Below are 24,982 nucleotides of genomic sequence, written 5' to 3'. Positions count from 1 at the left end.
ATTTTCTGGTATTATTAACTTTTTATGGCTGTCTTGCTATCTGGTAAGGGGATGGAAACCTGGATTTGGAATCTGGCAGGCAGATTTTAAATCCTTGCCAGCTGTGGGACCTCAAACAAGTTAAGTACCATTTCTCACTCTGAGTTTCCAAATCTGTAATAGTTCTTGACCAAAGACACATGCAAAACCCAGTGGAATTGTGCATCAGATATGGGAGGGGGTTGGGGGAGGGGGAGGGAAAGAACATGATTTTTGTAATCCTGGAAAAATGCTCTAAATTAATTAATTAAATAAAATTTAAAAAATTAAAAATAAATCTGTAAAAAGAGATCATTGGACTGTGTTATCTTTAAGGTTCTTTCTGGGTGTACATCTATGATTGTATGAGCTGATTTCATCAGTTCCTTGAAGACCAGAATCCTGTGTTCTATCTGTTCCTCTCTCATCCTCTTCTTCCCAGTACCTTGTTGCTGTTGTTATTCTGACTCTCCATGAGCCCATTAGGAGTTTTCTTGGCAGAAATACAGGTGTGGTTTGTCATTTCCTTCTCCAGCTTATTTTACAGATGAGGAAACTGAGGCAAATAAGGTTAAGTGACTATCCCAGGGCCACACTGCTATTGCTAAAAGTCATTTCTAAACCAAGGAAGTCTTCATGACTCCAAGCACCACACCTCCTTAGCTACCCTCCAATACCTAATACTGTGATTTAGATATGGAAGTACTCTACAAATGTTTGTTGAGTGAGCAAATGAACAGCTGAACTGAGATCTGATCCCTTCCTTCACCCTCTTCCGTCCAGGATTCAATCACTTTTACTGTCCAAGAGTCCATTCACGAATTGTACAGAGGGTCCGTTTCCTGCAAACATTACACTTCAGCGGCTCTTCAGAACCTAGGCAAAGTGATGCATGAGTGAGCAAATAAATGAACAGATAAACTGAGTTCATTTCAGCCTTCCAGTGAACAATGTGGTCACCTCCCTTAGTGGCCAAGGCTCATAACACTTGTCATGCGTTTCCTCTCTAAAAGAAGACCTGAGAAATGAGAAAATGACCAGCCAGCAAGACCCAAGTTACCAAACCCTGCCACGGACAGGAAATAGGTTCAGAAAATGTAGAATCAATTAAGGTCCAATTCGCTCCTGAACTGGGGAGTGACATCATTTAAAACCGTCTGCAAGAAAGGTAACCTTTCACGGACTCTAGCGGCCAGAAGGGGGTTTTGGTAGGTCCTTTCATCCATCCCCCTGTCTTCAGACAGATAACTTGTGGCGTTTAAGACCAAATAAGGGTCTTGGTCTCCTTTTTATAGCTTTTGTTTTTGTTGTTAAATGAAGGCGCTGTAAAAGATTTCCTGCTGGTGCAGAGAGCGAGAGACAGAGAGACAGAGACAGAGACAGGGAGAGACACGTGTGTACGTGTGTGTGTGTGTGTGTGTGTGTGTGTGTGTGTGTCTGGGCGCGGGGTGAGACTGAGTAGGGGCGCTGCCATAGAGCCAAGGACTCCTTGGCTTTCAGCTCGGGCTTTTAAACTCCCTAACCTCTTTTCCGTCCTGCTTTCAAGTCTCCAAATAACATTCTGAGACGGATAAAATAGATTCCACCTACCAGGTGGATTTTTCAAAAATCGTTATGTTTCCCCTTCCATCTCCGTCTCCCCCAAATTATTATTGTGTCGCCCTGGTTGCTAAAACACTTCCGTCTTTCCGAGGCACGATACACCCTTGGACGCTTCTGAGCACAGCGGGCTCTTTCACGAGGAGCCCTCGGCTGCTCTACTGCTATCCCCCCAACCCCTCCTTCCTCCACCTCTCCCACCCCTCCCTCCACCTCGGCTCCTCCTCCTCCTCTTCTCCTCACCCCCCCCCACTCCTCCCCTTTCAGGGAGCCAAGCTAGGGTGAGCTTGCAGGACTGGAGCTCCGGTTCGGGAGGGGGCGAGAGAAGGAGGGAGGAAGAGAGAAAGAGTGGGGAGGAGAACTAGAGAGAGAGAGGGGAGAGGCGGTGGCCGAGAGAAGAGGGAGAGAGAGGAGGGCCTCAAAGTAAAGTGGTAGCGCACTTATTGGGAGAGCCTCTCCCCCTCTATACCGCCCACCACTCCCCCTCCCTCCCGCGGCCGAGCCCAGAGGGCTGGGGGGGCGGGGAGAGCGGCCTCCTCCTCCGCCCCCTCTCCTCCCCAAAGTTGCTGTTTGCCCCGGAGACCCGACAGTCTTATGATACATTGTATCCTCGGGAGAGGTTGAGGGCGGGGAGGTAGAGGGGTCGGGGACGCAGAGGCAGCGGCGGCGGCGGCGGCAGCAGCAGAGGCAGCGGCGGCGGCGGCGCCCAAGGAGGAGGAGAGGAGGGGGTGGAGACCGGAGCGGCCACGGCGGCGGCAGCGCCCCGGGCCCGCCGCCCCCTCCCCCGGGGGCCGCCGCTGCATGGGGCTGGGGGGCTCCCCCTGCTGTGCTGAGCCGAGGCGGCGGCAGCTGAGCCCCCAAGCGGGCTGGGGCTGAGCCGGGGGCCGGGGCGGGGGCTCCGGGGGGACCATGCCTGGAGGCCGGCCGGGCGCAGCATGGCTCACGGGCCCGGCGCGCTGATGCTGAAGTGCGTGGTGGTCGGCGACGGGGCGGTGGGCAAGACGTGCCTGCTCATGAGCTACGCCAACGACGCCTTCCCCGAGGAGTACGTCCCCACTGTCTTTGACCACTATGCAGGTGAGAGCCCGCTGACCCGGTTGCCAGAACTGCTGACTAAGGGCCCGGCGCCCCCGGCCCACTCTCTGGGGCTGGGCAACTTTGGCACAACTTTGGCAAGCTCCCCTCCCAGGTTGGCCAGCCTCTCTCCATCTCTCCTTGTGTCCTGCACCCCCGCCCCACTCCCACTTCCAACTCTTTAACTCCTCTCCTGGCACTTGCGTCCTTTCCCCGGGGTCCCTCCTGTCCTTAAGGCTCTCGGGCACCCTAAGAACCTTTTATCTGAGCCCGAGCTCCCATCTTTTCCCTACTCGGGGTTGACAAGCTCTCCTACTGCTCCCAAGTCCTTCCCCCAAACTGTCCGACTAGCTTGACCTTCTGCTAGGTGCCAGGCACCCCCTCCGGTCTGCCCCATATCCCCTTGGTGGTTGCCTCAGAGAGAAGAGAAGGGTCAGGGAAGTGGTACTTGCTAGCGGGGAGGGAACCAGCCGGCTGTCATTGCCGAGCAGTTGGGGACAGAGCATGCCGGAGTTTTCTCCCACTTTTCAGATGCTTGAGGTGGGGGATAGGCACCCCTTGCTCTCCCATCCCATCCCTTCCCTTCCCTTCCCAACACACCCCCGTCAGGTTGGGAGAAGCCTTACTGGGAAAAGAAGACGCGTGACGGCTTTAGGTCATTTTTTGTATTTCTTCCTTCCTTTCTTTCTCCCTTTTCTCCCATCTCCCGATCCCCCCCTCCTCATTTATCCTTTTGCAGTCAGCGTGACCGTGGGTGGGAAGCAGTATCTCTTGGGACTCTACGACACAGCTGGTCAGGTGAGTGGCCCTGAGGACCCTGACAACCATAAGCCCCCGCAGGGGACCTCTTCCCCTACCCCCACCTCCGGCCCTGGACCCCTACCCCAATCTTTTCGGCTGATCTTTTAAAAATGGAGTTGGGGTGGGGTAGTTAGGTCAGAGGGAGAAAGGAGAGTGATCTTATCTGGTTCTGGGTGGTTGGGCTGTTTTTGTTTTTTAAATCCAGCAAATGGCAAGTCAGAAAAGCTTTTTTTTTTTAAGGGCAACACAGCAAGGCAGCAATAATGGACTTTTTTTGCATGTGAAAGTTTTTGCCTGTACTGCTTTTACTTGTGTGCCTGTGGTGTTTGTGTGTCTGTCCCAACTCCTCTTGCAAAGTAGCCTGGGCCAATTGTGAAGCGTTCTTATTTTTAGTTTCAGATGACCAGGTCTCTCTCCCTTCCAGTGTCTTGTCCCTCATTGGCGAGTGGTCTCCCTGCCTGCAAGACCTGATTGGTGGGAAATGGCATCATCTAATATTATGGTTAGGCATTTGGTCCTGCTTGTTTATGACAACATCACTGCACACTGGGGCTCAAGTCCCCAAAATGCAATCTGTGATGTTGCAGAAAATCAGAAAGACAAACAAACAGACCAGAAAAAGCCAAAAAGCAAAATGAGCCGGCTTAGGCATGAATCAGGAAGGAACTGAAGGCAGGGAGCTAGATGTCTGGGGGAAGCAGGCCAGGAGACTTGGTCTGGATTCTTTTTGAGAAGGCTCTAGGAAGAAACGAATAACTTCCGCAGCTTCTTCCAAGGGTTTGCAGAAGGGTCTTCAGCCTCAAATACAGAAATGGGATCCGAAGCTAGCCCCAGCTCTTCCTTGCCCAGCCACCCCCTTGCTTCGGGAAATAGGATGATTTTGTGTGAAGTGTTGCAGGCTGAGGCTGGCATGAGACTCATTTGGCTTTAGTTACTTAGAAAGACTGATAAGTTGAGAAGGATGAGTGAATAGCACAGAGAAGGAAGGGTTGGGGAGAGTGGCTCACAGATTTGGATCCAGAGTTGTGGGTCCCAGTTAGGAAAGATTTTGTTCAATTCTTTAAAAAAGATGACTGTGTTTTTTTTTAATTTTTTTTGTTTTTTTCCCCATTTGAATTAATTAAAATAAATGACTTTGGAAACAGGACTAGTTTATTTTGGCTTCTCGTTCTTAAGTTGCTTGAGCTTCTGTATATGTAGACACTGCTGGCAAGAAGTAATGATTGAGACTTTTCCTTCCCCTCCCCCCCAAATTGAAACAAAATTGCCCCAAATAGTCAACTTCCATTAATCTAAGGCCACTTCTGATTTGTCTACCTTTAATGGTTACTTATTTTGTGCCCTTTTTGGAGGCTGGGATGGAGATGGGGGTTCAGGCTGTGGGAAAGGAAGAAGTTAAGTGAAGTCAGATTCCAATGAAATAAAGCTTTAAAGGAGATAATGTTGAAATTTGCGTTTGAAATGGTGTTTGGTTTTTTGTGTTCTGGAGTTTCGGTCTGTGATGCCATGATTTCCTTGGCGTAAGAAATTCGGAGTGAGGACAGAAGTCAACTTTGGTTCAAGTCATTCTGACTCCGAGGCTGGCTTTCTGTCCATGCTACGTCTCCGAGCCGGTTTATAATTTTTCCATCATCTGTGGATTTGACTTTTCTAAACTCTCCTTCTTTGCCATTGGCACACCCCATTGGAATTTTTGAAACTACATGTGATCCTATCACATGGATGATGGCAAACTAGTTATTTGAGTTAGTAAACCTCTTTTGGATTTGTTTACAAAGAGTCTCTAAGCTGCTTTTCATCTCTAAATTGATGAAATTCTGTGATTTATTTTATGTATGCAATCAACTTTTGATCATTCGCTTGGAGATAATAGGGATTTTTTAATGCCATCCTGGCTTAAAAACATACAAGTCTTTGTGCCCAGGAGGAAACAACCACCATCAGACTGGATCATTTAGAATTCTTTGTATGCTTTTATGACCAAACTTGATCATTTTGCTTAAGTCAGAGGTTCTCCCTTTGTTACTGGAGCATTAGGTCTTCTTAAGATAACAAATTATTCTTCTTGATGAGCCTGACTGGACACTGATTCATAGAAATATTAACTCTTTGGTCTGTGCCCCCTGAAGTAGGATTATCAGCAGATTGAAAGCATTTAGCCATTCTTTATCAGAATGGCAGAATAAGGCAAAGGGGATGGTGGTCTGGAGTCTGCTGGGGGCAGGGAGGCTGACTAATGATGATAGAGTGTCTTAAAATAGGGAGGCACCTCCACCATAGAAGTGAATCAGGTGGGAACTCATTTGGAACAGTTCCAGACTTGTTACCCAAATATACCATGACATCCCTGTTGTGTTTAGGTATCAAAGAACAACTTTCTGGGTTGCACCAGTGTGCTACTAGAGGTCTGGGTCCTCTGTGGATGGTTCCCTGGAGTTATGCAGGGCAAGTCCAGCTCAGTTTGGGGGATGTGATAATTTTAGGGGATAGAGTTTGGGACTTGGAGGCAGGAGCCTCAGGGTTAAATTTGGCTTCAGACACACAATAGCTGTCTGACCATAGACTAGTCACTTTACCTTCTCAGAAATTCAATTTGCTTACACAGAAAACAAGGATAAAACTTATAATCCCAATTAACAGGGCTGTTGGGAGGAACATGCACTGAAAACATTCAGAGAGCCATAGAAAGATGAGCACTCATTAACCTTATTTTGGTGCCCCTCAGTTTTCAGATTGGTTTTAATTCCTTAGAGTTCTAAATTTTGTGTTTGGTTTGTTTTATCCTCTTTATATCTCTCTCTCTGACTCTCCATTTTCATTTATAATTATATATTATAACATATTTATATATAAATTAATATTTATCTTACTCATATAAATTAGCATAAATATATTTATAACTTAATGTAGAAATATGTATTATATAAATTAACATAAGTATAACCTATGTTTATATAGAAATTAATATAGAAACAGTGTGTTATATGTATATAGAAATTAATACAGAAATATATAAATTTACATGTAATATATTTATATACTAACTGATATATTAATATATTGTATTATATATAATAATTATGTATAGAGAGGACACGGACACACACACATATATATCTTTTTTAAAACTCTCTCTTTCTTAGTATAAATTCCAAAATAGAAGAGTGGTAAGGGCTATAAGCAATTGGAGTCAAGTTAAGTGCTCAGGGTCACACAGCTAGGAAATATCTGAGGCCAAATTTGAATCTAGGTCCTCCCAGCTTCTGGCTGGTACCCTGTCTTCTATGCTACCCAACTTCCCTTCCTTATATGTCTTTGGAGTGTCTATCTCAAAGAGTCACTTCCAGTAATTTTTTCTCCTATTCAATTTAACAAGCATTTATTAAGCATGTGTCTGTCAGACATGGGCAGCTAGGTGGTAGAGTGGGTAGAGTGCCCACCTGGAATCAGAGCTTAGCACTGACTAGCGATGTGACCCAGGGGCAAGTCAGTTAACCCCATTTGCCTCAGTTTCCTAATCTGTAAAAGAAACTGGAAAAGGAAATGGCAAACCATCCCAGCCTTTTTGTCCAGAAAACCCCAAATGGAGTCAGGAAGAGTTGAACATGACTAAAAAAACTCAACAGTAACAACAACAGAATATGGCAGACATTGGGCTGGGGATATAGGGGCAGAAAGGAAGCAGTCTCTGCCTTCAGGGGGCTCACATTCTACCAGAAGGAGATGATGTGTTCACAGATAAACAATATTTTCACAATCAATGCAAAATTTAAAAAATTTTGGAGGGGAGAAGGTGGATACAACAATCTAGAGAACCAAGAAAACCTGTTTTAGGAGGTGGCTCGTTAGCTTAGCCTTGAGAGCTGGAGATTTGGGTAGACCTGAAAAAGGGAAGGGGGAAGGGGGGACATCCAGCCTATGCAAAGGCACAGAGATGTGAATTGCAATGTATAAAAAAGAGCAAATAGCAGACGGTCCAGATTCTCTTAGTCCATCCTACCTACACTGCAGATTTTGTCTTTTAGTGGCTCGCGCTTTAATTTCTGGGGTGTTTTTCCTGTGTTAATCTGTCAGTTGCGTTTAAGGTCCTGAACTAGCACGTAATTCTTCATTACATCCTTACCTACCAATGGTGAACAGGGTTACTTAGGGCTGACTAGGAGGAAGGAAGTAGGAAGCGTGAGATATGTTTAAGAACATAAGGAATGAATAGTCTACATAGTTGCTTTATGTGCCAGGTGATGGCTCCAGGCAAAGCTCTTGCTGTTCCAAGTCGATTACCTTAAGTGATCTAAATCATGAAGGTGTTATTCGTATTTAAATATTATTACCCCCTTAAACTGGATCGTTTATTTCACGTTAGGATGGTATATTTCAGGAACGATGCAGGGGGATGGGAGGGCTGGGTAATTTGCAATGGGCACCACAGCCAACCAGTTTCCAAAGCAAGGAAGATCTGGTGTGTCACCCTCTGATTGTTCCAAATGGTAGTGAATGTTACCGGATAGAGTCGGTGCTTCTCCCCAGCTGATGGGGCTTGTATCCGATGATCTCCTGCTTCATAAGAGCATCCTTTCCTTTGACCACTCTGGAAATGGGAAAGAAGGCAGTTATAGAGTCAGTTGGCCGTACTTTCAGGCTGTTGAGATAGGATGTGAGGAAGGAGAGCCTGCCACCACTCCTGTGTCAGGGATGTATACACACAACAGGAGGAGCCTCCTCTATTCAAGTCCTCTCATCCCTGGGGCACAGAGGTGACCCTGTCTTCTCAAAGGCTGTGCCAGAAGATCACAAGCTCGGGCAGGTCCTTCCAAGCTGGAAAGACTCCACATTGGAGCCCGGTGACTTGACTCTGTGATCCAAGAAGTAGACTGGCCAAGTTCTGAGAAGCTCACCGAGTGATTTTTGTTTTGTTTTGTTTTGTTTTTGTATAGCAACTCATGAAGACAACAGATTTAGTTGTAGAGAGACTATTGGCCTTCTCCAAGTCAAGTCAATGAGCATTTATTAAATGCCCAACTAAATGCCAAACCTGGGTATACAAAGAAGGGCAAGAGACAGATTCTGCCCTCAAGGGGCTCATATGGGGGACAACACGAAAAAAAAGTGTATACAACCAAGATATATATGGGATAAATGAGAGATAAGCAACATAGGGAAGGCACTAGAATTAAAAGAGATTAGGAATTCTCAGATCTTTTGAAATACTGATGTAAACATACTTTAAAATTGTAAGGCATTTCTATCTATAATATTAATTGATTCTCCCTTAAGACAGACATTATTACCTCGCTTTATGAAAGGTCTGATTCTCTAAACAGTGAATTAGTGGTATAAAGTCAGAGCTAGAACCCAAATCTCTCACTTTTCAACCTAAGACTTCACTGCTGAACCTCACTAATGTAGAAAACAGAGTTGGCCAGAACTCATTGGTGAAGCCCCTGAGATATTTATTTGTTCTTTTTTTTTTTGTCAATGCTTTCAAAGACAACTTCCTCCCATATGGACAAAGATGTAACAAAATTGTAAGGTGGTATAATAAAACTAGAGACATTTCTCATTATGATCTTGTGACAAGCCAGAGGGCTCTTCACGCCAGCCTTACGCTCCATGCTTTCTGCTCAGCAGCTGTGGGAGCTAGAAAAGACCCAAGGATGGCCCAGTTGTCTAGACAAGACTGGGTCACTTTGGAGAAGACACAAAGTTGTCCTTTTCCTCCTGTGGCTGGACGTTTGCATGAAAGTTCAGGAAAAGGACTAGGAGGCGTAACATTGACCTCCTTGCCAGGCTCCTGCTCCGTCCTGCTGCGTGATGAGCTGATCAGGAGCTGACAGGCTGCTCCATGGCTGGGGCTCCTTTCTAGTCCCTTAATCCTAGGAATAGATGTGGAATCTGATATGCGCTCAAATGGGAGAGAAGCTCAATTCAGCCTTGGTCTAAGAATAAATACATGGAATCATGAGGATTAGTGTTTTGGGTTGGGGAATCATGGGAGTCCCAAATCTTTTGTTTTCCTTCCAATATGTAGATTGGGAACTTGCATGTCTGTCCATCATGCATGCCATGTAGTATGTACTTTTGTGTGTGCAGCCATCCTGACAGTATTAAATGTCTGTCTCTCTGCACGTGCTTGTGTGCACACACACAATCTCTTAAGAGTTCTCAGATGTCAATAGAGGTTGCTTTTAAAATGACATTTGAGGGTTTAGTCATCAGAAAATAGCTCAGCAGCTGTGAGAGCTAGGAAAGACCTAAGGATGGCCCAAGCCTTACCACGGAGGAAGCTACTTCCTCTAACCAGAGAGGGAACCTCTAGCCTGAAGTAACCTTGGAATTCCCCCTTCTGAACTTCAGCAGATAATCTAAAAGGTTTATTCATCGGATCCCAGATTTAGAGCTGGAAGGGACCTTAGAGGTACTTCATTTGGAGTGAATGGGCTAAGATATTTCCGAACTGGAGGGAGGCTGGGAAGCACACTTGAAGGATGTCCTCTTGGGATTAGACCTGTGGCTTATCCATTAAAGGGCATTTGGGGAGAGACTATGACTTTTCCCCAATAGCAGTTTTTTTAAATGTTCGGCAACATTTCCCTTAAACCCTAATTCTCCCATCACTGACCCTCTGAATCTATTGAAACTGTTTTTGGAGCTGCTTATATTCATTCTGGGATCATAAGATGATAGAATTTTTAGCTGGAAGGAGCTACAAATCATATATTTTACCTCTTACTTTAATGAGGGCTCAGAGAAAGATGATAAACCAAAAGTCATGAAGCTATTGAGTGGTAGAGCTAAAATTTGGATCCAAGTTTACTTCATTTGTTCTCAAAACCTATTCCTGTCCCATCTTTAAGGAACAACAATCTCATTCTAGTATCTCTTGCTTGGATGAACAATTCTTTATTTCTAGTATTGATATTCTTGTTCTTAGACTTTAGTTTTGCCCAACAATTCTTTATTTCTGGTATTGATATTCTTGTTTGTAGACTTTAGTTTTAGTTTGCCCATGATCAAATGATAAAGAGGAAAATTTGATTCTGTCTGCTTATAATGCAGCATTTATTAAACATCTACTATGTACTAGGCACTGTGCTGGAGGACTGGGGTAATAAAGAAAGATAAAAGACAGTCCTTACTCTCAAGGAGCCCACAACATGAACATGACTATATTCAAGCAAGATATGGGCAAGATAAATTGGTGATTGAAAGATTGTTGATAAATTTGGAGAGAGCAATGTCTGTTGAATAAAGAAACCAGAAGCCAAACTAGAGAGAGTAAAGAAAGTGAGAGGAAAAGTGCAGGCACTGAGCATAGACAGCTTCTCCAAAAATTTAGCCACAAATGGGAGAAAAGATATGGAGGGATAGCTAGTAGGGATGGAGGAATCAAGTGAGGATTTTTTGAGGATGGAGGGCAGATGGATGCATTCCTAGGCAATAGGGAAGTAGCCAGTAGGCAAGGGAGAGAGTAGAGTTGATAGAAAAAATGGAATATAATATAATATAATATAATATAATATAATATAATATAATATAATATAATATAATATAATATAATATAATATAATATAATATGAATGAGTGTTCCCACTTGAACATTTCAACCCTTCTCTTGACCTTCTCACTTTAACTGTGGCTTTCTTAAAGTTTGGTTGGTGACTTTTACTAGCATCCTCATCATGCTTTGTAGGTTATTCTGAACTCTCACTGGCCAGTACAAGTTCTGGCACATTTTACCTTAGAAAATTTTGAGCAGGGCATGGAGATGAACTGCCTAACTGTCACTGAAGGACAGATTTAGTTTTCATTTCATTAGGTGATCTCATCAATCCCATGGATTCAATTATCATCTATAGGCTGGTGATATTCAAATCTACTTATCCAGCCCTAACCTCTCTCTTAAACTCCACCTACAGCTGCCTACTGGAAATCTCAAATATAATATATTTGATAATAGAGATAATAAAATCTAGATATCCCATAGAGGCTTAGTACCAGGCACTCATGGAGAATCTCTACCAAGTGTTTCAAGGATCATTGTCTACATAAATGGAGGGGGCAACCCTGCAAATGAAATCCAAAAGCTTTTGAAATTGTGGTGATCAGAACCAGAGGTACTTCGTTTGGAGTGAATGGGCTAAGAGATTTCTGAACTGGAGGGAGGCTGGGAAGTGCACTTGAAGGATGTCCTCTTGGGATTAGCCCTGTGGCTTATCCATTAAAGGGCATTTGGGGAGAGACTACTACTTTTCCCCAATAGTTCTTTAAATCTCTTGTTTCTAGAGTAAGCTAGTAGAGAATTCATTAGGTGTTTATGGTGGGTGAGGAGCAAGTTCTGCCAGTATTAAACACACACAATTCCTGCTTGCAAAACTTTTGCAAAAAAAAAAGGGTCCTTCCCTCAGTTTCCAAAATCCTTATAAGGACGCATGGCTGGGCAGCTGGGGCTGATGACCAAAAGAAGTAGAGCAGTGGTACTGTAGTGAGAGGAAAGGGAGAAACAAGGTAATTGAAAATTAAATAAATTCCCATTCTTGGCCCTAAAGTTGAGTTTTCTGTGAGCTCCTGACCCCCTTAGTCTAGAGCTCATTTTGCATGACTGTTTTTTTGCCCTCAGCATTTCATTGTTCCCATTTTAGTGTCAGGCAGGCAGCTGCCTGGAATGTAGAAGAAAGAGAAGAGCCATGAGAGGAACAGGAGTCAGGAGGGCTTCTGGGAGGAGGCAACAGTCCTAGTTCAGCTAAATGTGCCTAGTTTGGGGGGCCCTTCACAGAATTGGGAGAAGGGCTACCTTTCCACTTCCTTTCTCCCACTTCAAGTCCCAGGTCCCCAGGCACCCATTTACCTACCTAGTCCTCTTATATCAATGGACCTGTGGTCTCACCTCTCCGTCTAAAGGTCTACTAAGAAGCTAAATAAAAGATGAGGGGTTGGTGGCTAACTAAGGTCTTTGTTACGACCCTCCTCAGAGGTATTTGCATGAAAGAATGAATGAAGCATTATTAAGTGCTATCCTAAATGCTGGCAATAACCTATAGAAAACTAAAGCAGCTCCTACTTTCAAGGAGCTCACCTTCCAGTGGAAGAGACAGCAAAATGTCATTTCAGCCTCAAGTCATTGGGAAAGTCCTGTGGTTCTTAGGTATTTTGGTAAAGCAGCTGTTGGTGCTTCCTTTTTAATGTCATTTCTTTAAACCTTTACTTTCTGTCTTCCCATCTTTCCTTTGGGGTGCCACTAATTCTGCTAGGATTATTTGTGTTCTCTGCAAGTGGGATGGCTGGCCCCTCTTTGCTCCCTCAGAGGACTGGACTAGAAGCAAGACCGGTGGTCTGAGGGGTACCACTTCTCCTAGGACTCTTGTGTTTACTTAATCTCCCAAGGTCCTCAGTTTCCCTCATCTCTAAAATAAGGGAGTTGGTCTCTGAGGACCCTTGCAGCTCCAGGATCCTATAAGCCAGAGTCTAAGCCTTGGTTTTTTAATAATTGCCCTCAAGATACTTGAAAGGAGTGATCCATGTTTCCCTTAACTTTTCTCTGTGTTTTTTTTTCTGCCAACACTTAGAGCCAGCCCTACTTTGTAGTTATCAGTTATCTTTGAAGTCTGTAATTCGAGCCTGATATTGTCTGTCATTTTCATAAATTATGTGATCTTAAAGGGTTTTCTCATCCAGAGTGTCATGTAGCATCAGGCCTGGTTTGGAAAGGAATATCCTCTCTCATGGATCCCTTTGGGAATCTGATGCAACCTATAGACTCCTACTCAGAAATATGTTTTATTGAGAAAAAAAAGAAATGTATTTTAAGTGCAAAGCATTATTATAAGTATATAATGTTATTATATAATAACATTATATGATACTATATTATGTAAAATATATATTATTATACATTATAATATAATAATATATAATTATATATTATATAATAATTATAATAGTATAATTTTATATAAAATATAAATATTTATATATAATAAATGTATAAAACAGTAAAATTATATCAAATATTAAACTATATCTATAAATATGATAATATATTATTAATATTATTATAGTGAAATATTTTGTGTCCTTGAACCTAGTTGGGTTACATAAAACTAACACGCATGAGAAAAGAAAGGTAGAAAAGTCAGTAAAGGCTTAAATGCTTCATGAGAGAAATGAGATTCGAGCTGGGCCTCAAATTCAGAGAAAAGGAAGGGAGGGCCACAGGAGTAGGAAAATTAGATGTTTTATAAGTCTCTAGACTCTTGTTGTTGATTCTATATTCCTGACATCATCGTTAATGCCTACAGTGTTGAAAACTAAATTATAAAGATTAACATCCAGTCACTGATAACTTAGTAATTAGAAAGTATGTTTGGGATGTTCTAGTTCTATGTAGTTTGCTATGTTTAACTCCTTTTAAATAAGGTCTCCTTTTAGCAAGAGAATGGAGGGGGCCCTGAATTTCAGGCCTGCCAACTCCCTACCATGTAAAGGAGGCTTGGTTTGTAATTTGAGGTTAGAACAAGCATTATGTTTGTTAGATTAAATTCTGGTATTTAAATTTGGGGTTCTCAAAATCAAATATCTAATAATACGCTATTTTTAAATTTTACATGTTGTTTATTTCTATGTTAACTTGCTTTTGAAAAGCTCGTAGATTTAGAACCTGAAGGGATTTGAAGGGTGATATAATGCAATTCTTTAATTTTATAAATGAGGAAACTGGAATCCAGAGAAATCAAATGATTTACCTAGAGTCATTCAGGTAGGAAGGAGCAGAATTGAAATCAGGATGCAGGTACTCTGATTCCAAGCTAACCCACTTTCCATTGCTTCATGCTGTCTTCCACTTGGGACAAATCACTGGAAATATATGCAGGTGAAACTCTAAAAAACTGGATTCTATTTTAAGTGTATTTGTTTGGGGGGAGAAGTCTCGTTTCCTAAAGGAATTCTAAAGTAAGTGCTTTTGTAAAGTGAAGAATCACTCCAAATATGCTTTGTGTGTATGCATTTCCATGTGTCCTGTTTACTTAAAGCAGGATACATACTTTTGGACTTGTGAGGACCTCAGAGCCCTTGGTGGGCTTAAAGAGCTGGTGTTTCTTTGCCTGAGTATGCCTTCCCATACCCTCCCTTTGAGAGGGTTCTATTTCACCATCAACTTTGTGTTTTTGTTTTTGTTTTTGTTTGTTTGCTTGTTTGTTTGTTTTTTGGTTTTTGCAGAAAAAAATGGGGTAGAGGGCTGGAGCAAGATGTGGCTTGGATTGGATAGTAAGGAGCCTCCTTCCTGCCATTTTCCCTGTTGCTGTGTCGTCTCTCAGCTACTGTTGGCTTCCCAGAGCTTTTTTTTATTTTATTTTTTATTTTATTTTCAGGGTAAAGTTGAAAGTCACCACAGGGAACCCACTGGCAATGAGTGTTATTTTCCTGTTGCAATCTTGGCTTTTTGGGGGCGGGGGGGGGGTAAGGAAGTAGAATGACTTACAAATTAAGTCTCTCCTACTATCCATACCAATGTTTCAGCTGTGGTGTGGAGGAGGAAGAGAAATCTGACATTTTAATAAAAACCAGAGAGAGCTGCCTACTTCTGTGGCAGAGCTTTCCACACACACACTCTGATCTTATCCCACATGTATCTTCAAATGCATCAGTATCACATACTACGGCCTGTGACGATCAGTACTTCATCCTATGCCCCACAAAGAATTTCTAGGTGATTGATTAAGTGATCTAGCTTTTTTTTTTTTTGGCCACCTCATGCCTACCGTTGGAGCCTAGTAGTCTGAGACTACTGCCTTAGAGAGTGTAGGGACTTCTTCTTGTGACACTGAATTGGTTTTGCCCAGAATTATTTCTAAAAGCCAGAGATGATGACTCATTTAGGGGTAGAACTTACCTAGAAGATCACAAGCAGGGTTGTGAGAAAGGGACTTGTAATGCAGAAGTTCCCCAAGTTATAGTTGGGAAATTTTGGGAGAATAAATTGTTTTTTGTGTTAATGTCTCAACACCCCACCACAACTCTACTTTTTTTTATTAGAGCCATTCCCATGTAGAAAATCTTCACAAATAAATGGACTCAAAGCTCACCTATCTAAGAGCTGTAAGTTTTGAAAGAGCATTTCATTCTGATCATCCAGCTCAATTAAAATCTTATTTAGTACAGATTAATTTTCAAAGACCTCTGTTCTGCTCCAGGTACAATGCTTGGTTTGATTATCTTATTATTCAAGAAATACTCTTTCCCTGGTCCTGGGGAGTGAATAGGGAGTGTTGAGGTGGTTGAAAGGATGGCTCTGAATTCTTTGGTTACTTTTTTAAAAAATATATATATTATTGTGAATTTAGCAAACACCAATAATCCTGAATGTTTCCACATAGAATGGGGGGGGGGGACGTAAGGGTTATATATGAAACCATGAAGACATGAACTGATGCAAAAGCAGAGGAGAAGAATCAGAAGAATAATTTATATGACTGGAATATTATAAAGAAAAATAACTTTGAAAGACTTAATCTGATCAATGCAATGACCAAACATAACTCCAGTTATGAAATGTTTTCCCCTCTTAACAGAAAGCTAAAGGCTAGAGATGCAAAATGAGACACATATTTTTAGGTATAACCAATATGCGGATTTGTTTTGCTTGATGATGTTTAATAGAGGCATCATGGAACAAGGGGTAGAGAGTGCTCACCTTGGAGTCAGGAGAATTTAGGTTCAAATCTTACCTCTGACACATATTAATTGTGTGACCCTGGAAAAATCACTTAACCTCTGAGAAGAACAGATGTAAGGGAAGGAGTTCTCTTTCACAGTGAAATCTGAAGTCTGATCCCCATCCCTATGTTAACTTGTTATAAGGGAAGAATTTTTTTTTTGGGGGGGGGGTCTTCACAAGTTTCTCCTAGCTCTTTATGAGGCAGTAGTATTCCATTATTCATGCCATACAGTAGGAGCTCAGGTATAGCAATTGGCCATCAAAAAACAAAGGCAGAAAAATACATAAAATAAAAATGTTCAATTACATGCAAAATCCACACTATTTTCCCAGGCATCATAAAGTATCACAGTAGTTCATCCAATCATGCACACTTTTGCTCTCAACAGCCTTTGGGTGAGTCATTACATTGTTTTGCACCAAACATTAGCTTCCAAACCAGTCTTTGTCCAGAGTTCTGGCTTGTAACAAGTCATGTCCTCATCAGAGCAGTGCTTCTCATCGTTTCATTGATGCTGTCACAATGGCCCCAGAGTACAGAGAGTAGTGATGCTGGGAGCTGATAAGGCTATGAAAAGTTGTAAAATGCCTAGGTATAGTCATACAAGAAATACTTCTTATTTTATGCAAGGATATCTTAGAACATAGTTGGTCCTGTAAAATAAGATCCTGCTACAATTTGTCTAGCCATTCCACAATTGATTAGTTTCTACTTCTTTGCTGTAACAAAAAGGGCTGCTGTGAATATTTTTTTTTTTGGACATATGGGTCATTTTTTAAAAATCCCAAACCTTCTGTCTTAGATTGGTTGTAAGGCAAAAGAGTGGTAAGAACTAGGTAAATGGGGTTAAATGACTTGTCTAGGGTCATATAGCTAGAAAGTATCAGAGGCCACATTTGAACCCAGGACTTGCCATCTCTAGGCTTAGTTCTCTATCTACTGAGCCACCTAGCTGCCCCTTTACAGGTCCTTAATTCTCTGGACTTCCATGCCCTTCAGTGGATATCTTCTTTTCCTCCCCTTCTGATACACTTTTGAACTTCTTCTTATGGGCTATCTTCCCCATTATAATAGAAGAACTTTGTGTACAGGATCTTTCTTTTTTCTTGTATTCATTTTCCCAGTACTTAATTGCCTGGCATATAGCAAGCACTGCTTAATAAAAGTTTGTTGTTGATGTGACATAATATTTTTTGTTATTTCATAGTTATTAAGTTCTGCTTGGTCAATTCTGATATTAAGAGAATCTTATTTGGGCAAGGTTTTCTATCTGCTCTTCTAAGTTATTTCTTCCAATTCTTTCCTCTGGTGTTTTTATTTCTACTATAATTCCATTTTTATCTCTTTTTTCATCTCTTCCATGCATTCTTGAAAGAAGTTTTTATGACTAAGTCATGTTTTTTCCTTCTGAACCTTCTTTATTCAGTTGCAGAGGTTTTACCCTTGGCTAATTCTCTGTATTTCTTCTTAGGATTCTGTCTTGTCTTCTGCCCACTCTTGTTTCTGACTTGGGTTTTTATGTCAGGGCTGAGCTCGCCCCTTCTCAGACTCTAAGATGTGCTAACCATTCTTTGTTTGCTTCTGGGCTCCCAATTCCAGGTTCCAACTCCCCTTGGTGATTCTGTTTTGAGAGCGTGGTCAGGCATCAGTATCCTCAGTCAGAACTCTGGTCAGCTCTCTCCTGTTTGGTCGCTGCTGCAGGCTTCTATTTCTTCCAGGGTCTTCTTGGTCTTGAGCACCTGAGCACTTATTATCTCTCTTCCCCGGAGTTTGGACTGCCTTTCTTACTTATTCCCTGATTGGTGGCATTGGCTGATTCTCAAGGCTGGAAGTCTAACAGTTGCTCTAGCACATTCCTGAAGATGTATGCTTTGGTTACTTTTACATTTGGCTTTTCTTAGGCTCTTCAGGTCTAATTTCAGTCTAGAGAAAGCATGGCACCTTCTCTCTCCTTAAATGCCAGTGTAAGGACTGTTTCATCTCCCTGACCCTCCTCTCCCTTTTCCCCCTCCTTTGAATTTCTCCATCGCTTACAGTTTGTGTCGGGCACTTGATTCAGTTGTATTGTATTATTCTCCAATTTTCTCTTTGGAGAATCTTCTTTCTCCAGGTAGCCTGAAACTCTGTGGAGGACATTCCAATCTTTCATCTTTCTTTCTGTCTTTCTTTTTTCATCTTTCTTTCATCTGCCCCTCCAACAGTAGCGATGCATAATGAGTTTGTTATTTAGCAGAGTATCAGTAAGAAAGGTACATTATCAATTTATTGTGACTTTGTGCTTCTTCCTTACTGACCATCTTTGCCATTTTTCTTTTAAAGAAGTTCTAGAGTACCTGGATATTATTGAAGCTCTTTAAAAAAATTCAATTGGTGATAGTTATTTTAATTTTTTTAATTTTATTTTAATACATTGCTTTCCTTGGCCATGGAACTAATTTCTTAATTTACAGAGCACATTAACAGAAAAGTTTCTAGGTCTAAATGAATAAAGCATTGGCTCCAGGTACATAATAACCTAATACTGAAACTCTGGGATGACCAGAATATTTATTTATGTTTTACACGACAGGTCCCAGCTTAGGCATTCTGAGAATTTCATACAATCTCTATATATACGGCAAGTAGCTCTATACTCCAGGAAGGAGGAGATGAGCAATTTACCCAAATCCAGACTCTAAGAATCAACAGCCAAGACCTGACTCTTGTCTGAAATCATGTGGGCTAAAGCCATTCCATGTCGTAGATGAATGGAAACTAAAGAATATGCTATTAGACATTATAGCAAGTGGTCGCTACAGTGTCCCATGAAATCTTATATAGGAAGGAAGGTCCTCCCTGACCTGTTTATTGAGCCTCTAGGACTCCGTCCAGGGAAGAGAATAGCATCTTCATGTCATTCCCGAGTCCATCGTGCTCCGCCATGTCTCTTCTGTTCAGGATGTTCCTCCCAGACCCAGAATGCCTACCCGCCCCTTCATTACACCCAAATCCTATCCACGTTTCAGTGTTTCATTTTTTATTTTCATTTTCATGTCTCTCTCTTTTTATGGGAACTTGACCGTCCCACATAGAGGTGATCTGCCTCCTTTGGACTCCTATAGTGTTTAGTGTCTGGACTCCTTGTTGGACATTGATTGGTCTGTTGGTTTGGAAATCATTTAAGGTAAAAGTAATTCAGTATCTCAAATCAGGTTCCGACTCAACCTGTTGTGGCTGGGTTTCTGTGTTACTTTACATGAAGACTAGCGGGCTTCCTGATTACGTGCTGGGCTCAAGAAAGCAAAAAAAAAGGGGGGCAGCTGGGTAGCTCAGTGGATTGAGAACTGGGTCTAGAGATGGGAGGTCCTGGGTTCAAATCTTGCCTCAGACACTTCCCAGCTGTGTGACCCTGGGCAAGTCACTTGACCCCCATTGCTTAGTTCTTACCACTCTTCTGCCTTGGAATTGGTTCCAAGGCAGAAGGTGAAGGTTTTAAAAAAAGGGGGAAAAAATCGGATCTTAGCACATCTTGTCATCTGGTCCATGGTAGATAATGTCTGATATGCCTCTGTTTTCCTAGCACGTAGGTGCTCCATGAGTGCCTTTCGGTTTGATTGACAGCGAGCTCCTCGAGGAAAAGGAGCAGCATTCTTGTAATCGTTGCATTAGCACGGCAGGAAGGTGGTGGGAAGGTCTTGGGAGAGCCCCTTCTTGCTGGCATTCTTCCCTTAAAGTCTGGATAACCACTTAGGGGACGGGAGTGTGGATTCTTCGTATTCAGGGGTGGCCTGTGCTGTGTGTATGGCTGGGTGACGAGGCCTCACAGGAGGACGTTCATGGAGAAACAAGGCAGAGGCTTTTAAAAGGATGTAAGAGAACTGGCCCTGGTGGTAAAAGCAGGCAGCGAGGCAGAAATGACGATGAGGGGATTGGCAGCAGGGATAGGCAAGCTGTGGACATGGCCACTCTAGGACGAGGGCCGATCTGTGTCTCTGCTGGGGTCTGGCCCGATAACGGCGTCTGAGCTAACCACAGAGGATGTGAAGATGATCAGAATGATGATGACGAATAACTTAGCATTTATAGAGTGCCTACCATAAGCCAGATTCTGTACTGAGTGCTTTATAATTATTAACTCATTTGATTCTCATAACCCTGGGAGGGAGGGTGCTTTTTATTATCCCTCTTTTACAAATGAGAAAAATGAGGAAAATAGAGAGTAAGTGACTTGCTCCCGGATCAGAGAGATAGTGTCTAAGGCCAGATTGGAACTCAGATCTTCTTGACTCCAGACCCAGCACTCAATCTCCTGGGGCCACCCAGCTCTTCCCAGCAATGGGGGGTTGCTGTTGGATACAAGGTTCGCCTTAAGGAGTATTTGAGTCTTCCACTGCCCACCAGTCCAAGCTAGTTCTGGCTCCGCCTAATAACTCTATAGATGAAAACTTTGTATCACTCTCACTGGTGTGTCCAAATACATCCCCTTTGGAAGAACGACTCATTGCGCCATCAGCGTCCTTGTGTTCTGTGGTTGGAATGTGAAGAGTACCATTTGTTTTTTCTCACTGAGCCCCCAGTATCCACCTCATTTTCTGGTCCTATGTATATCCAGTGAAATCTTCCACTTTATTTCTACTGTGCAAATAGTCACTGGCAGCATTCAACAGTGTGCTTACACACCCCACGTGTGTCTCCACTGCCCTTTAGGTTGTTTGTCATTTTCATTATGAAATTGTCATGTTCTGTATTTCAGTCCTTTAGGTTCACGGAGAAAACCCTGGGGTTAGAGAGAGAAGCCTTTGCCATGGCATATGTGGTTTGGGATCCACAGAGATAATAAAATCTGCCCTTACTCTGCCGTAAGGACTCGGGAGGATTTATTTAGGAGAATCTACATCGGATGCACTTGGCAAAAAGATAGCCCTGTCAAATAGTGCTTTTCTCCTGATAATTCCTTCCTCATTAGCTGCCAGAGCTCCTGCGGTGTCACTTGGGTTTCTGTGTGATTCCCTTCCAGTGTGCATCAAATTTGGTTCAGCAAATGTCACACGTCTCCCCAGCCGGCGACTTTATGGTGGGAAGTCTGGCCCAGACACTCGCTGAGTCACCTTGGAGCACAAAGAATGATGATTTAAATATGTGTCCAATTATACTTTACAGGGAAGCCACAGGCATGTACAGGATGCCTAGGAAATTGCTTGTGGCATTGTTTGAAATGCCCAAGTCAGGGTTTTGTGCATACTTCACCTAAGCATTTCTAATATTCTTTATGGCTGTCACAAAGACACATGTTTTCCATTGGTGATTTCCATTTCTCAGATCCTATTAGCCTCTGCAAAGAAAGGGCCATTTTTAAAAGTTTTACATTTTACAAAGTGGTGTTTGGATATCTTTTGGATATTTTTATTACTTGGTCCATCTAAATACACACACCTACTGAAATCAGAGTAAACTGTATTTTTAGCCTAGATCTAGAACCTAGATCATCCCTTTCCCCAAGACTATGAATAAATGAAGCTTCGTCCCTAAAAGTCAAAAGGCCCAACTGATTTCGAGTCCCATAATGGCCTTGGATCATTAGGTGTCTCAGCCAAATCACTTAAACTCTCTTTAATTCACTTTTTTCTTTAAAAACCCTTCTTACCTTCTGTTTTAGAATCGATGCTGTGCATTGGTTCTGAGGCAGAAGAACGGTAAGGGCTAGGCAATGGGGGTTAAGTGACTTGACCAGGGTCACCCAGCTAGGAAGTGTCCAAGGCCAGATTTGAAACCAGGACCTCCCCTCCCTAGTCTCGGCTCTCAATCTGCCGAACCACCTCGCTGCCCCTTCTCTAATTCATTCTCTTCAACAGTGAAGGGTACCCATCCTACTACCTCTAGGACTTGGTGGGAGAATCAAGTGAGATCAGTTCATGGAAAATAGATTTCTCCGAGCCGTAAGCTTGATCCACATCCAAGGTGGTCTCATCATCATCCTCTGGCCCCTTCCCTAGAAACAGGATCTTTGACATGGATAACGCTTGTGAAATAGCTGTGCTGGGCACCTTTGTAAGGCAGGAGCCTGGGGCTGCCGGTGACAAGACGAAGGCGAGTAATAAAGACTGTTACCTTTAAGGAGACGGGAAAGGAGAAGAATAAAACATGCCTGGGAGAGAGCAGAGAATATGGCTAATGGTGCGGAAGCCCCTGATGTGGACTGGTACAGTTTGTGATGCGCTGGCAGGCTGTGCTCTGGGGGCTTCCCGCCGAGGGCCACAGCGGGGTGCGGAGCTTCTGTAAATGTCAGAGAAATGACGCGAGCGTGTAAGTGTCTGTCAGTGGGAAGCCTCTATTCGATGAAAGTCTTTTGACCGGATGAGGTCCAGCATCACACGCCCATTGCTTCCTTTTGCCTGTAGGATAAACGACAAACTTCTTGGTCTGCCACTGAAAGCTTTCTACAGTCTCCTTCCAGGTCACCTTTCCAGCCTTAATTACTCACAGAATCTCAGCTGGAAAAGATCTCGGTGGCCATCTAGTTCAACCTATACCTGGGGAAAAAATATCTACTCTGCCATATATCCAACAAGAAGTCGTCCAGTCTTTGTCTAAGGACCTTGTAAAAATTAAATTATATCTCTACTAAGAATAAAAATATTATATTTTATGAGGTTTATTAAGGATTATTAGAAATCAAGGATACAAAATAAAAACCACGTGCCCATGGCTGATTAGCCCATTCAAAATCCCCGGGCTTAGCTTACCACTATACTTGCTACATCATTGCCATGGAAGAGAAGAGAAGAGAAGAGAAGAGAAGAGAAGAGGAGAGGAGAGGAGAGGAGAGGAGAGGAGAGGAGAGGAGAGGAGAGGAGAGGAGAGGAGAGGAGAGGAGAGGAGAGGAGAGGAGAGGAGAGGAGAGGGGAGGGGAGGGGAGGGGAGGGGAGGGGAGGGGAGGGGAGGGGAGGGGAGGGGAGGGGAGGGGAGGGGAGGGGAGGGGAGGGGAGGGGAGGGGAGGGAAGAGAAGAGAAGAGAAGAGAAGAGAAGAGAAGAGAAGAAGGGAAGAGAAGAGAAGAGAAGAGAGGAGAGGAGAGGAGAGGAGAGGAGAGGAGAGGAGAGGAGAGGAGAGGAGAGGAGAGGAGAAGAGAAGAGAAGAGTGGAGTGTGGGACGCGTTATTGCCAGTTAAATACCAATTGTGATCTCACCAACGTGGGAACTCGAGTGAGATTATAGGGAATTCTGGGCAATACCAAGGACTTCTGGGGATTGAAGTCTAGGGTTCAAAATCTCCATTTTTACAACCTCCAGGGAAGAGGGCATCCCACTTCTTCCCAAGACAGTGCATCGTTTCCCTTTGGGAGAGCAAAGTTATCCTTTACCATCCTCTTAAATCTTCCTGTAACTTTCATCTATTGCTTCTAGTTCTGCCATGGGAGGTGGAGCAAATTAAATCTGATCTTTCTTCCATGGAACAGTCTTTCAGGCACTAAAAGACAGATGCCAGATTCCTCCTAAATCTTCTTTTCTCCAGGCTAAACATTCCCTGTTCCTTCAACTAATCTTCTCTGCTTTCACCATCTAGTCACCCTCCTCTGGGGACTCTCCAGCATAACAAAGACACTTTTCAAAGAAAGTGTCCCAGATTTAGCTTGGACCAGAGAAGTATATGGCAAGGCTGTTATATCTCATTACTCCCTAGCCCTCTAGCCAAAATTAACTTATTAGCAAGCTGCTATATCCTTTGATTTCATAAACTCTTACATTGTTTTTCCCCAAATCCCCTTCCTCTAGAATTTTCTTCTTAGGGTCAATCAATGCAAACATTTTAGAACATGAGAAAGACCTTAGAAGTTTTAAGAAACAAGAGGCACAACAAGTCTCCTAACATCCAGTAATAACTGGCATTTCTATATCTCTTTAAGATTTACAGGGGACTTTGTGGTAGGAAGCACAAGTTGTTTGGGCTCTATCCTAAGGTCTCTTTCAGCTACAAATTGTCCAGTCTTTCACTTGGCAGAGATAGGAGGAGAGCCTCTTCCAGGCTTGAGCAGATTGCCAGGGGAAAGGAAAGGGTAAGGTGAGACTGGACCATGATCAGAAAATAAAATTTAACCAGAATTTAGATGGAAGGAAAGGAAAAAAATTGAGAAGAAGCCAGGCATCATGGAGGGCCATTCTCAGGAATCTACAGTTTTTTAAAGTAGGCAATGGCAAGACATTAAAGGTTTTTGAGAATGGAAGTGATGAGATCAAATCTGTATGGGTAAAGAATATGTTGTCAAGAACTTAAAACTGGTAAAGATTCTAGAAAATTCAAACTAGTGAAAGCTCCATAAATATTCAGATAGGGTAATCCCTTAATTTGGAAGATACTCAGACCAATAAAAATGGCATTTCTTTTCAGAGCTGTGGATAATAATAAATCTTAGTAACAAATAAGTAAATATCTAAATAGTAAAATAAAAATCTTTATTTTTTTAAATACTGATCTATTTATTTAAATAAGTAACACTTCTCACTCCTAATCTCCCTGGTCTGGTAGACTCCCCTTTTATCTTATTCCAACCCTATCCCTCTCCTCACCCTGAAAAAAAAAAATCAGACAGTGAATTGAACTTTCTTCTTAGGGCAAATCAATCAACAAATATTTATTAAGTTCCTACTACCAGACATTAGTTCCTGGGAATGTAGATACTAAAGTAAGATAGTTCCTGCCTTAAATAGTTTACATTGTACTGTAATAGACCATTAGAAAACAGAGTAGGAAGCAGCTAGGTGGCTCAATGGATAGAGAGAGACAGACCTGGAATTAGGAAGT

The 24,982-nt window shown here is 42.7% G+C and overlaps 1 protein-coding gene across 1 annotated transcript in view; it reads left to right on the top strand.

The window, feature by feature from the left end:
* The first annotated feature begins 1,890 nt into the window (after positions 1-1,890).
* The window catches only part of RHOQ (ras homolog family member Q), a 44,077-nt gene continuing 20,985 nt past the window's right edge, over positions 1,891-24,982 (top strand). The window contains exons 1-2 of the mRNA XM_001375576.4: positions 1,891-2,694; positions 3,431-3,489. Of these exons, the coding sequence (XP_001375613.1) occupies positions 2,553-2,694; positions 3,431-3,489 (201 nt within the window). The 5' untranslated portion in view covers positions 1,891-2,552. The remainder of the gene's footprint in view (positions 2,695-3,430; positions 3,490-24,982) is intronic.

The sequence above is a fragment of the Monodelphis domestica genome, chromosome 1 (genome assembly GCF_027887165.1).
Source record: "Monodelphis domestica isolate mMonDom1 chromosome 1, mMonDom1.pri, whole genome shotgun sequence".
NCBI lineage: Eukaryota > Metazoa > Chordata > Mammalia > Didelphimorphia > Didelphidae > Monodelphis > Monodelphis domestica.
This window is presented reverse-complemented; position numbering and strand designations above follow the sequence as displayed.